The 15,239-nt window shown below is 37.7% G+C and overlaps 1 protein-coding gene across 1 annotated transcript in view; it reads right to left on the reverse strand.

Moving 5' to 3' along the window:
• Positions 1–15,239, reverse strand: part of LOC111139326 (hephaestin) — a 74,817-nt gene that overhangs the window by 26,961 nt on the left and 32,617 nt on the right. The window contains exons 7-8 of the mRNA XM_022491591.1: positions 13,805–13,944; positions 12,784–12,915 (exon numbers count right to left, since the gene is read on the reverse strand). Of these exons, the coding sequence (XP_022347299.1) occupies positions 12,784–12,915; positions 13,805–13,944 (272 nt within the window). The remainder of the gene's footprint in view (positions 1–12,783; positions 12,916–13,804; positions 13,945–15,239) is intronic.

Here is a 15,239-nt window from a genome sequence, read left to right on the forward strand (position 1 = left end):
TTTCTTATCCTTTAGATCAGCAGTTCTCACAGTGCATTGAGATTTCCTGATCCAGCAACACAAGAATTACCTGAGAACTTGTTTGAAAGAACAAATTCTTCAACCCCATCCCAGACCTACTGAAACAAAGATTCTAAGGATTGATCCCAGCAATTTATCCTTTAACAAACCTTCTAGATGATTCTGATGCTAGCTAAATTTTGAAAACTACTGATTTAAATCTCATTTGTGATATTACCTACTCTAGAAAATTATCCTCAACCATCCAAACATTAAATTAAGTACCCGTTTCTTTTTTTCATGTTTTTTTTCTTTCTAGGTTATTATTTAAATACTGGGTAATTGACATACAGTATACTATTAGTCTCATGTGCAGTGACTCATCACTTACATGCAACATCCGGTGGTCATCACAAGCGCCCCTTTAATACTCATCACCTATTTAACCTATCTTCCTTCCCACCTCCCCTCTGGAAACCATCAGTTTGTTCTGTATAACTGAGAGCCTGTTTCTTGGTTTGCCTCTCTTTTTTTCCTCCTATGTTCATTTGTTTTGTTTCTTCAATTTCACATGTGAATGAAATCATATGGTGTTGTCTTTCTCTGACTGACTTATTTTGCTTAGCATTATACCCTCTATCTCCATCCATATCATTGTAAATGACAAGACAGAATTTTTTTATGGGTGAGTAATATTCATTGTATATACATCACATCTTCTTTATCCACTCATTAGCTAATGGGCATTTGGGCTCTTTCCATAATTTTGTTATTATCGATAATGCTACTATAAACATCCAGGTATGTATATCCATTTGAATTAATATTTTTGTAACCATTGGGTAAATAGCTAGGAGTACAATTGCTGGATTATAGGGTAGTTCCATTTTTCACTTTCTGAGAAAACACCATCCTGTTTTCCAGAGTAGCTGCATCACTTTGCATTCCCACCAACACCACTAAGAGTGCTCTCCTTTCTCTGCATCAACTGCCACCACCTGTTGTTTCTTCTATTGTTAATATTAGCCATTCTAACTGGTGTGAGGTGATAGCTCAATAGAATTGTGATTTACACTTCCCTGATGATGAGAGATGTAGATCATCTTTCCATGCATCTGTTAGCCATCTGTATGTATTATTTCGAAAAATATCTATTCATGCCTTTTGCCCATTAATTAACTGGATTGTTTTAGGATGTTGAGATTGGTAAGTTCTTCATATATTTTGCACAGAAACCATTTATAAAATATGACATTTGTAAGTATCTTCTCTCACTATGTAGGTTGACTCTTAGTTTGTGGATTGTTTCCTTCACTGTGCAGAACATTTGTATCTTGATGAAGTCCCAGTAGTTTATTTTTGTTTTTGTTTTCCTTGCCTCAGGAGACATATCCTGTAAAAAGTTGCTAAGTAAGTGTGATGTCAAAGTTTTGAACGTTGCTGTCCAGGTTTCCCAACACCACTTATGGAAGAGACTGTCTTTTTTCCCATTGGATATTATTTCCTGCGTTGTCAAAGATTGATTAATCATATAGTTATGGATGCATTTCTGGGTTTTCTATTCTGTTCCATTGATCTATGTTCCTGTTTTGTGCCAGTACCATAGCAATTTGATCACTACATTGTTCCAATCCATGAGCATGGAACATTTTCTATTTCTCTGTTTCATCTTCAATTTATTTCATCAGTGTTTTATAGTTTTCAGAGTGCAGATCTTTTATCTCTTTCATTAGGTCTATTCCTAGGTATCTTATTGTTTTGAGTACAATAGTAAATGGGATTGATTCCTTGATTTCTCTCTCTAGTGCTTCATTATTGGTGTACAGAAATGCAACAAATTTCTGTCCATTGATTTTTGTTTTCTATGACTTTAATGAATTTGTCTACCAGTTTTAGCAAATTTTTGATGGAGTTTTCTGAGTTTTCTATAGAGTATCATGTCATCTGCAAATAGTGAAAGTTTGACTTCTTCCTTACTGATATGAATGAAGAATTAGTATTAACTTTTATTTAAATGTTTTGTAGAATTCATCTGTGAAGCCATCTGGCCCTGGACTTTTGTTTTGTAGGGAGATTTTTTAAAAATACAATCTATTTATTCATTTGAGAGAGACAGAGATGAGAGAGAAAGCATGTGAGCAGGGAGGGACAGATGGGGAAGAGTGAGAAAAAATTTTGAAACAGAATTCTCACTGAGTGTGGAGCCTCACATGGGGCTCAATCTCACAGCTGAGAGATCATGACCTGAGCTGAAGCCAACAGTCAGATATTGAACCAACTATGCCACCCAGGAGCTGTTTCATGGGAGATTTTTGATTACTGATTTAATTTCTTTCCTGCTTAGTCTATTGTTTGAATTTCCTATTTCTTCCTGTTTCTGTTTTAGTAGTTTATATGGTTCTAGGAATTTACCTGTTTCTTTCAAGTTGTTCAATTTGTTCACACACAGTTTTTTTTTTTATTGTATTCTCTTATAATTGTATTTCTGTGGTGTTGGTTGTTATTTCTCCTCTATTTCTGTGATTTTATTTATTTGGCTACTTTCTCTTTTCTTCTTCATAAGTTTAGATAGAATTGTATAACTTTTGTTAATTTTTTTTTCCAAAGAACCAGTTCCTGGTTTTATTGATCTGTCCTATTGTTTTTGTTGTTGTTGTTGGTGGTGGTGGGTTTTTTGTTTGTTTGTTTCTATATCATTTATTTCATTTATTTCTGTTCTAATATTTATTATTTCCATTGTTCTGCTGGATTTAGACTTCATTTCTTATTCTTTATGTGGCTCCTTTAGATGTAATATTAGGTTGTTTATTTGAGATTTTTCTTGCTTTTTGAGACAGGCCTCTACTTCTATATACATCCCCTTAAGGACCACTTTTGCTGCGTCACAAATTTTTTAGAGCATTGTGGTTTCATTTTCAGTTGTTTCCATATTTTTTTTAAATTCTTCTTTGATATCCCAGTGGTCTTTTCATTCTTTAGTAGCATATTATTTAACCTTCATGTATTTGTGACATTTCCAAATTTTTTCTTGTGGCTGACTTCAAGTATCATAGAACTGTGATTAAAAAAAATATGTATAGTATTGTCTCAGTCTTTTTCTACAGTTTGAGGCCTGATTTATGATCTGGTATGTGATTTATTCTGGGGAATGCCCCATGTGCACTTGAAAAGAATGTATATTCTGCTGTTTTAGGATAAAATGTTCTCAATAAATCTGTTAAGTCCACCTGGTATAGTGTGTCAATAAAAGCCATTGTTTCCCTGTTGATTTTCTGCTTAGATGATCTTTCCATTGTTGTGAGTGGGCTGTTAAATTCCCCTTCTATTATTATCAATGATTCTTTCATGTTTGTTATTGTTTAATATATTTGGGCATACCCAAGTTGGAAGCATAAATATTTACGATTGTTAGATCTTCTTGTTGGATATTCCTCTTCTTCATCTCTTGTTACAGTTTTTCTTTTAAAGTCTAGTTGTCAGGGGGAGAAGTCAAGATGGTGGGGAAGTATCAGACTGAGATGACATCAGGTAGCAGGAGATCAGCTATATAGCTTATCAAACCATTCCAAACACCTAAAATCCAACAGGAGATCGAAGAGAAGAAGAGCAGTAATTCTAGAAACAGAAAATCGACCACTTTCTGAAAGGTAGGATCAGCGGAGAAGTGAATCCAAAGCAACAGGAAGATAGACCGCGGGGGGAGGAGCTGGCTCCTGGCAAGTGGCAGAGCAACAGAGATGTGGAGCACAAAATCAGAACTTTTAAAAGTCTGCTCCACTGAGGGACATCATGCCAGAGGCTGAGCTGGGGTGAAGCCCACATGGGGACAGTGTGTCCTCATGTCCCATGGGGTCATGGGATAGGGGCTCTCTGAGTGTCACAGAGTTCACAGGTATTAGAGTGGGGAAGTCAGCTACAGATATGGAGCTGAGGAGTGAGCTCGCAACTCAGGGTTACCTTAAATTGTGATCCGTGGCACAAGCCACTGCTCTGTGAGCAAGGACCCCACAAGATCTGGGGAGATAACCCTAGGAGAGTGCAGGGGCCCCCCCGCAGGGGGCTCAGAGACTCCAGGCAGGGCTGTGTGTCAGAGACAGAGATGCTTGGTCACAGGCTGGGTGAGCTTAGAGCGCAGCTGGAGGCCAGGGAGACAGGAGAGAATGAGCGATTTTCTCGGAGGATGCACTGAGGAGTGGGGCCCCAAGCTCTAGCCCCCTCCGGGCCAGAGATTGGGAGGCTGCCATTTTTATTCCTGTCCTCCAGAACTCTACAGAAAGTGTTCAGGGAACTAAAGCTCCAGAAAGTGAACCCGAGTGGATTATTTAGCCTGGCCCCTGGTAAGGGCGGTGCAATTCCATCTGGGACAAAGACACTTGAGAATCACTACAACAGGCCCCTCCCCCAGAAGTTCAGCAAGAAATCCAGACAAGACTAAGTTCACTTACCAAGAAGAACAGCAGAATTCCAGAGGAGGAGAAAACAAAGCATGGAATTCATGGCTTTCTCCCCATGATTCTTTAGTCTTGCAAAGTTAATTATTTTTTTTTAATTTTATTATTTCTTCTGCTAAAATTTTTCTTAACTTTTACCCTTTCCTCTCTTAATGTTTTTAACTAGTTTATCTTAATACCTTTCATTAAAAAAAAAACTTTTTTGAGCCTTCATTATTATAGTCATATTTTATCCTTCATTGTATCTAACTTTATTTTTGTATACACATAAGGTTTTTTCTTCTAAAAAAATTTGGGGTACAACTTCTAATAGATCAAAATATACCCTAAATCCAGCAGAGGGCTTTGTTCTAGTCTCCAGCCTGAGCAAATTCTCTCCAGCTTTTTTTTTTTCCTTATTCTCCCAACCTACTTATCTTATCAACATCTTTTTTTAGAAATTAAAAAAAATTCATCTTTATACTCATATTCCATCTCTTCATTGTGTTTATCCCTAAATATGCTTTTCATTCTTTAAAATTTTGGGAGGTAGCTTCTTCTAAGGGAACAAAATACTCCCAAGATTAAGTGGGTGACCCTGTTCTATTCACCAGTCATATGTATATATATATTCTTTTTTGTATTTTTTCTTTATTTTATTTTTTTAAAAATATTTTTCTGAACTTCTCACCCCCTTTCTTCCTCCCATTATTTGGGGTCTCTTCTGATTTTGTTGAAACACATTTTCCTGGGGTCTTTGCCACCCTTTTAGTATTTTATTCACTCCTTCATATATTCTTATCCAGATAAAATGACAAGGCAGAAAAACTCACACACACAAAAAAAAGAACAAGAGGCAGTACTGAAGGCTAAGGACCTAATCAATATGAACATTGGTAATATGTCAGATCTAGAGTTCAGAATGACAATTCTCAAGGTGCTAGTCAGGCTCAAAAAAGACATGCAAGATATTAGAGAAACCCTGTTTGGAGAAAGAAAAGCCCTTTTTGAAGAAATAAAAGAACTAAAGTCTAACGAAGTTGAAATTAAAAAAATATTTATTTTTATTTATTTATTTATTTATATTTTGATTGAGGTGCAATAAAAAATGGAGGCTCTTACTGCTAGGATAAATGAGGCAGAAGAAAGAATTAGTGATATAGAAAACCGAATGACAAGGAATAAAGAAATTGAGCAAAAGAGAGACAAACAACTACTGGACCATGAGGGGAGAATTCGAGAGGTAAGTGATACCATAAGATGAAACAACATTAGAATAATTGGGATTCCAGAAGTAAAAGAAAGGGAGAGGGGAGCAGAAGGTATATTGGAGAGAATTATGGTATAGAATTTCCCTTATATGGCAAAGGGAACAAGCATCAAAATCCAGGAGTTGCAGAGAGCCCCCCTCAAAAGCAGTAAGAATAGGTCCACACCCCGTCACCTAATAGTAAAATTTACAAGTCTTAGAGACAAAAAGAAAATCCTGAAAGCAGCCCAGGACAAGAAGTCTGTAACATACAATGGTAAAAATATTAAATTGGCAGCAGACTTATGCACAGAGACCTGGAAGGCCAGAAAGAACTGGCATGATATATTCAGAGCACTAAATGAGAAAAACATGCAGCCAAGAATACTATATCCAGCTAGACTATCATTGAAAATAGAAGGAGAGATAAAAAGCTTCCAGTACAAACAAAAGCTAAAAGAATCTGTAAACACCAAACCAGCTCTACAGGAAATATTGAAAGAGGTCCTCTAAGCAAAGAGAGACCCTAAAAGTAGTCGATCAGAAAGGAACAGAAAGGAACAATATACTGTAACAGTCACCTTATAGGCAATACAATGGCACTAAATTCATATCTCTCAATAGTTACCCTGAATTTAAATGGGCTAAATGCCACAATCACAAGACACAGGGTATCAGAATGGATTAAAAAAAATCCATCAATATTCTGTCTATAAGAACCTCATTTTAGGCCCAAAGACACCTCCAGATTTAAAGTGAGGGGGTGGAAAACAACTTACCATGCTAATGGACATCAGAAGACAAATGGGGTGGCAATCCTTATATCAGATCAATTAGATTTTAAACCAGAGACTATAATAAGAGATAAGGAAGGACACTATATCATACTCAAAAGGTCTGCCCAACAAGAAGATCTAACAATTTTAAATATCTATGCCCCTAACATGGGAGACCCAACTATATAAACCAATTAATAACAAGATCAAAGAAACACATAGACAACAATACAATAATAGTAGGGGACTTTAACACTCCCCTCACTGAAATGGACAGATCATCCAAGCAGATCAACAAGGAAATAAAGGCTTTATATGATACACTGGACCAGATGGATATCACAGATATATTCAGAACATTCCATCCCAAAGCAACAGAATACACATTCTTCTCTAGTGTGCACAGAACATTCTCAGGAATAGATCACATCCTGGGTCATAAATTAGGCCTCACACAGTATCAAAAGACTGGGATCATTCCCTGCATATTTTTAGACCACAATGCTCTGAAGCTAGAACTCAATCACAAAAGGAAATTTGGAAAGAACCCAAATACATGGAGACTAAACAGCATCCTTCTAAAGAATGAATGGGTCAACCCGGAAATTAAAGAAGAATTGAAAAAAACTCATGGAAAGAAATGATAATGAAAACACAATGGTTCAAAATCTGCGTGACACAGCAAAGGCAGTCCTGAGAGGAAAATATATAGTGATACATGCCTTTCTCAAGAAACAAGAAAGATCTCAAATACACAACCTAATCCTACACCTAAAGGAGCTGGACAAAGAACAACTAAAGAAAGTCTAAACCTAACAGGAGATGAGAAATCATAAAGATCAGAGCATAAATCAATGAAATATAAAACAATAAATAAATAAATAAATAAAAACAATAGAACAAATAAACTAAACTAGGAGCTGGCTCTTTGAAAGAATTAATAAGACTGATAAACCCCTGGCCAGACTTATCAAAAGAAAAGAGAAAGGACCCAAATATATAAAATCATGAATGAAATAGAAGAGATCACAACCAACACCAAAGAAATACAATTATAAGAACATATTATGAGTAAGACAGTACACTACTGGCACAAAACCAGATGCATAGCTCAATGGAACAGAATAGAGAGCCCAGAAATAGACCCTCAACTCTATGGTCAACTAATCTTCGACAAAGCAAGAAAGAATGTCCAATGAAAAAAAGACAGCCTCTTCAACAAATGGTGCTGGGAAAATTGGACAGCCACATGCAGAAAAATGAAACTGGACCATTTTCTTACACCACACAAGAAAACAGACTCAAAATGGATGAAGGACCTCAATGTAAGAAAGGAATCCATCAAAATCCTTGAGGAGAACACAGGCAGCAACCTCTTCAACCTCAGCCGCAACAACTTCTTCCTAGGAACATCATCAAAGGCAAGGGAAGCAAGGGTAAAAATGAACTATTGGGACTTCATCAAGATCAAAACTTTTGCACAGCAAAGGAAACAGTTACCAAAACCAAAAGACAACTGACAGAATGGGAGAAGATATTTGCAAATGACATATCAGATAAAGGGCCAGTATCCAAAATCTATAAAGAGCTTAGCAAACTCAACACCCAAAGAACAAAGAATCCAATCAAGAAATGGGCAGAGGACATGAACAGACATTTCTGCAAAGAAGACATCCAGATGGCCAACAGACACATGAAAAAGTGTTCCACATCACTTGGCATCAGGGAAATACAAATCAAAATTACAATGAGAGGGGCGCCTGGGTGGTTCAGTGGGTTAAACCCTCTGCCTTCGGCTCAGGTCATGATCTCAGGGTCCTGGAATCAAGCCCTGCTTCGGCTTCTCTGCTTATCAGGGAGCCTGATTACTCCTCTCCCTCTGCCTGTCTCTCTGCCTACTTATGATCTCTGTTTGTCAAATAAATAAATAAATTAATTAATTAATTAAATCTTAAAAAAAACCACACACACACAATGAGATACCAGCTTGCACCAGTCAGAATGGCTTAAATTAACAAGTCAGGAAATGACAGATGCTGGCGAGGATGCAGAGAAAGAGGAACCCTCCTACACTCTCGGTTGGAATGGCAGGTAGTACAGGCACTCTGGAAAACAGTATGGAGGTTCCTCAAAAAGTTGAAAATAGAGCTACCCCATGACACAGCAATTGCACTACTGGGTATTTACTCTAAATGTAGTGATCCGAAGGGGCACGTGCACCTGAATGTTTATAGCAGCAATGTCCACAATAGCCAAACTATGGAAAGAACCTAGATGTCCATCAACAGATGAATGGATAAAGATGTGGTATATATATATGTGTATATATATATATACATATATATATATACACACATACACACCCACATACACACAATGCAATACTATGCAGCCATCAAAAGAAATGAAATCTTGCCATTTGCGGCAACATGGATGTAACTAGAGGGTATTACATTTAGTAAAATAAGTCAATTGGAGAAAGGCAACTATCATATGGTATCCCTGATATGAGGAATTGGAGATGCAATGTTGGGGTTTTGGGGGGGTTGGAAAAGAATAAATGAAACAAGATGGGATCAGGAGGAAGACAAACCATAAAAGACTCTTAATCTCACAAAATAAACTGAGAGTTGCTGGGGGGAGGGGGGGGGGGAGAGGGTGGTGGGGTTATGGACATTGGGGAGAGTATGTGCTATGGTGTGTGCTGTGAAGTGTGTAAACCTGGCAATTCACAGACCTGTACCCCTGGGGCTAATAATACATTATATGTTAATAAAAAATAAAAATAAATAAAAAGAATAAATAAAGTCTAGTTGTCTAAGTATCACTCCTCCAACTTTCTTTTGATGTCCATTTGCATGGTAAATGTTGCTCCATTCCCTCCTTTTCAATTTACAGATGTCCTTAGGTCTAAAATGAGTGTAGGCAGCATATATATGGGTCTTGTTTTTTATCCATTCTGACACCCTATGTCTTTTGATAGAAAGTTCAGTCCATTCATATTCAGAGTCATTATTGATAGGTATGTCTTTGTTGCCATTTTATTACTTCTTTTGTCACTTTTTTTTCTGTATATTTTCTGTGTTCATTTATTTTCTTGTTACTTGTGGTCTTTTCTCCCTCTGCTCAAAGGGCTCCCTTTAATATTTCTTGCAGGGCTGATTTAGTGGTCACAGTCTCCTTTCCTTTTTATTTGTCTGGAAAACTCTTTATCTCTCCTTCATTCTTTTTTTTTTTTTTTAAGGTTTTTTTTTTTTGAAGATTTTATTTATTCATTTGACAGACAGATCACAAGTAGGCAGAGAGGCTGGCAGAGAGAGAGAGAGAGAGGAGGAAGCAGGCTCCCTGCTGAGCAGAGAGCCCAATGCGGGGCTTGATCCCAGGACACTGAGATCATGACCTGAGCTGAAGGCAGAGGCTTTAAACCACTGAGCCACCCAGGTGCCCCCTCTCCTTCTATTCTGAATGATAATATTGCTGTATAGAGTATTCTTGGCTGCAGATATTTTTTCCCCATTCATCACAGTTTCTCTGGGGAGGTCTGTAGCTTAGATGGGTCTTCCCTTTTAAGTTGGTTACTTCCACTGTCTTTCTGCTGTTAGGACTTTTTTGTGTAACACTGTATTTTTATTACAATGTGTTTTGGTATTGGCCTACTTTTGTTTATTTTAATGGGAGTTTTTTGTGCTTCTTAGATTTGGATGTCTGTCTCCTTCTCCAGAGTAGGAAAGTTTTCAGCTATCATTTCCTCAAATAAATTTTCTACCCTCTTTCCTCTCTCTTCTGGGGCTCTTATGATATAAATGTTATGTTTGATGATGTCACTGATTGTAAGTCTAATCTCATGTTCCATAATTATTCTTTCTCTCCTTTGTTTAGCTTCATCATTTTCCATTATTTTCTCTTCAATATCACTCATTTTTCCTCTGCTTCTTCTATCCTTGTGTTCATTATAATCAGTCTGTTTCAAATCTGTTATTATGTTTTTCATTTCTAACTGATTCTTTTTTTTTTTTAACTCTTTTATCTTTACATCAAGAGTCTCTCTGAAGTCTTCTATTCTTTTCTCAAATCCAGGGAGTATCCTTGAGGTTGTTGCTCTAAATTCTCCATCGGGCATGTCCATATAACCTTTGATTAGATCTCTGGCCATGACCTCATCTTGTTTCATTTGGGATGAATTCCCCCATCTTGGCATTTTGTCTAAGTAACTATCTTTTGTGTGTTAGAAATTCTGTTGTGTTCCCTATTCCTGAGAGTAATGACCTTATAAAGAAGAGGTCATATAGTGTCCAGGGCTTGACACTCAGGGAGTGTCTCTGGTGTGTGTTGTGTATACTCTGCTGATGTGTTTTGGCTGTTCTATTCTTCAGGCCAGTCTTCTCCAAAGGCTTTTCTTGTGTGTATATGGCAGCATTTGGACCTTGGCCAGAATGTGGTGAGTTTTATCTAGGTATGCACTGGTCTACTTGATAAATGAGACATTATGTTTCTTCCACTAGAATTGGAGCTTTACAAAAATATATGTTTGGGAGACATAGTATGGATGACTAACTCCACTGGGATTTAGTCAACTTGGACCAAGAAAGGCAGTACTGGTAGAGTGCATATTTGTGGGACTTGGTATAAGCAGATTAGGCAGTCAGTGACAGTGCTCTGCATTGAGCAGACACTAGTGCAGGTGGTTCTGTGCTTATGTGGAGGGTGGGGCAATGGCAACAGGCAGTTCCTTTCTCCCAGCATGGGGGTTTCCTTGTTTGCTGCTTTCAGGAAATCACTTCCAGAAGAGCAAATGATCTCTGTTGCACATCCAAGTATTTTTTTGGATCACTGTTTTCATGCTGTCTGTTTCTTGGTTGTTTTCCTGCCTTCTCTCTAGGAGCATCTCAGTGCTTTCCAGACTCTATTCCTGCCAAGTCTGCTGACTTTTAAAACTCCAAACTTTAGGAACATGGTATGTGGGTGGCGGCCCACACTGGTCTTCTTGGAAGGCTCTTGCTGTGCTGGGACTGATGCAGGCTTATTCAAGGCAGACAGCTTGGTGCAAGCAGGCTAGGCAGTGTGTGTTGGACCAAGGTGCCCTTGATAGGTGGCTTCATGCCTATATGAAGTATCAAGGGAGGGCTATGGCATCCACTGGCTCTTTTGTCCCCTAAGAGACATCCTTGTCAATACCTCCTCTCACAGACATGCTCCTAGAAGAGCAAACAATCTCCTTCCTGCATGCCTCAGGTGCCTGCTAACCTTTAAAACTCCAGTCTCCAAGCCCTGTTTGTTGCAAAAGCTCATGACAATCAGCCGCTCTCATTTTTCTAGCCAATGACTTTGGGGTGAATTCTCCTTTTGTACTACCTTGTGTGCTCTACTCTCATATGCCTCTCTCTGTGACCAGGTTCCCTCCCCTCTGCAGAATGCATGATCCATATCTCCCCCAAACTGTATCTCTGTACTTCTTGCCTTCTTCAGTGTGGTCTTTTCTCTCCCTCTATTTGTGGAATTTGTTCTGTCTATACTCAGGCTGATCTCTTAGGTATTCAGAATGATCCAATAATTATCTAGTTCTGTTCAAGGGACAAGAGGGACCTTGGGTCCTCCTACTATGCTACCATCTTAGCTGTCCTCTTAGGTACCCTTTGTTATATTTTTCTGGCAAAATTTAAAAACGCCCATTAACACAAAAGGCACTGCATTACAATTACAACTTTACTTGTCTCTCTATCATAATAATCTATTTTTAAAGTAGGAACATGTATTATTTCCAACTACATTCATAACTTCTAAAATTGTCTCTTAACTAACTAGGCTGCCAGTAAACATTTATTCAATGAATAAATGTGTAGAAGACAATGCAGTCAAGAACATGTCCACCCTACATTTTAGTATTAAGAACTTAGTATATGACCAGGTTTAAAATTTAATCTATAATAAGAAGACAATAACCTTATCAATGACTGAGGTTAAGGATCAGTTTGTGGTCAGGGACAGGTCACTCTCTAGCCATGATTAGAAACTCAGACTATAGCCAAGGTTAACTTCAGATCTAGAGAAGGTTAGATGCTCAGTCTGTATCCAGGCTTAAGTTCAGTAAAAGGCTTCATGTGTGACCAGTATTAAGGATGTCTGGTCAAACTAAAGACCTAAGATATGTACCCTGTTCTGAGATAAAAAATGAATACCTCATAGATATAAATTAAGGCTGTGTGCCCTGGTTAATATTCTTATTTAAGTTCTCAAAGAGCAATGGAAAAAAAAAAAAAAGATCAAGCCAAGGGCCTGAAGCAGAGGTGCTACACAACCTTTGTCCCTTCAACTATGTGTTCCCACTCACCAGGTGCAGCAGCCAGTGGCCATCCAGTGCTAGATTCTAGCACTCCATGGGCATGAACAGAGTAGGGACGGCTGGCATTATTCTTGAACACCACAGTTAAGATATCACCAACCTCTCCTTTGAGAAATGGACCTAATATATGTAAAAGAAGAGAAAGTCACATTAGTGGAGTAGTTGAACAGGGATACTAAAGGCATTGAAGAAAAGGACATACATATGGGGCTCCCTAGAATTAGGGGTTTCAGTCATTAGAATTAAAATCATAACAGGTTCATTTTTTTTTTTTTTTAGTTCAGAAGCCCTTACACAGACAATGGCACCTACAGGATGAGGGTACTTCAACAAGAAGACTGTGCCTCCACTTATCCCTATTTTCCCAGACCAAATCTCTATCTATTATCTATTATATATTTTCTATTATCTATCTATCTATCTATTTATCTATCTATCTATCTATCATCTTTCTCTATCATCATCATCATCATCATCTATCATCTATGTAATTTCATAAGGATCTAGATAATTTTAGGACTCTATGGAATCACTCTCAGTAAGGACTAAGAGTTTGGCACAGAGTAAACAAACAAACAAACAAACAAAAAAACCTGATGGGTCCCTTCAAGGACCAATAGCTTTCTTCTATGTGAGGACAAGAATGAGGAAACTAACTGGCCCTTAATCAATAATTAAACTGGGGTGCAAGGATAATACTGGTTCCCTGTACATCATTTTTCTTACTCTTTGATATTCTTAACTTCCCCTGCTTTTAGTATTTTTAAAACATGTATAACTGTCAGAGATCCCTAGGGATATTCCTGGAAAAATATGGCTCATGTTGCAGTAGAATTCATAAATCTCTCCACTTTGATTGCTTATTTTTATGGCTGATTTTAAAATTATGACTACTGTTCCATTTACCATAAGGAGAAACTAACAGAAAGAAATAAAGAGGCCTTCCTGATATGATGTAGCCCTCCTAGGAGCATCATAAACCTCTAGATCCTAGGAGGAACTCACTTACCTAATATTCCCAAGTGTTCCTCTGATCCAGTCCGTGGCCGAGGGATCTTGAATGTACCATCAGTGTATTCTCTGAATACAGCTTTCTTGTATCTGGAACCCAGGAGCCCATTCTGGTTACTCAGAAAGATGTGACCATAACTAGAGGAATCCAAAAAGTGGTATCAGCACCTGGCCTTGACCCCTTATTTTCAGGTATGAGAAAGCTAAGTCAGACCCAACATCATACCACAGACAGAAGAAAGAGAAGACATACTCTTTCTAATGTCAGATTTCCTGCATTGGCTGTATAACTGCAATAAAGATACCAGATCTAAATACCTGTATATGTTTCCTTGTTTATCATAATCTAGATTATAAGTTGTAATATAATTACTATGAATCAGAAACTCTGGGTTTTAGCTCTCGTCTCCGTTGGATGTCTCAGTTGGAATTATTTTGACAAATAGACAAGTTATAGGATGGAAGGAGAGCACTAACTGCTGCTGCTGCTCAAGAACAAGGAATAGGAAGAGTTAAGGAGTAAATGGAATTTTACAGATTACCCCTTATGGGATGCTTTCCTGTTTACAAATAACCATATTTTTTTAATCATTTGAGATTTCCAGTAGAATAATGAGGTAGGTAGAAGTAGAATCAGTAGTCCAGAAGTGACAGAACTTATCTTCATTGATACTGTCAGACAGAAAGGGAGCTAGAACTTGGATACAACTCTTCTGCTTCTTCCTTATTTCCTTCTAATCAAGTTCTTTCACTTTATTGATTTATTGATTTATTTAAATTCAATTAGCCAACATATTGTACATCCTTAGTTTCAGAGGTAGAGTTCAATAATTCATCATATACCACATCACTTTAAAGATGAGCAAACTAAGTCCCAGGTAAGAAAAGTCACTTTCCCTATGTTTCAGAACAAGTTAGCAAGAAGATTTTATTTGTTTATTTATTTTATTCTATTTTGTTAACATGTAATGTATTATTTGCTTCAGGGGGTACAGGTCTGTGAATCACCAGTCTTACACAATTCACAGCACTCACCATAGCACATACCCTCCCCGATTCCACAACCCATCCACCCTATCACTCCCACCCCACCCCCCAGCAAATCCTTAGTTTGTTTCCTGAGTTTAAGAGTCTCTTATGGTTTTTCTCCCTCCCCGGTCCCATCCTGTTTCACTTTTTTCCCCTCCCTTCCCCCCACTACCCCCAAGACTTTAACAATCAACAACTGACAAAGAAGACAGGAATTACTAAAGAGTTGTGAGGGCACCAGAAATAATTGTAGTGGAAATTGCTAAACTGTACTTCAGTTTCTGTTTTCCTCCCCTTCCTTTTTAGCAGTAGAATCACCTAGATTTTAGCTGAATTCATGACCACATAACCATGGATAACAGATTACATTTTCCAGGCTTTATTTTTTAGTACAGTTGACATAC

The sequence above is a fragment of the Enhydra lutris genome, unplaced genomic scaffold, assembly GCF_002288905.1.
Source record: "Enhydra lutris kenyoni isolate GAN:26980312 unplaced genomic scaffold, ASM228890v2 scaffoldscaffold100, whole genome shotgun sequence".
NCBI lineage: Eukaryota > Metazoa > Chordata > Mammalia > Carnivora > Mustelidae > Enhydra > Enhydra lutris.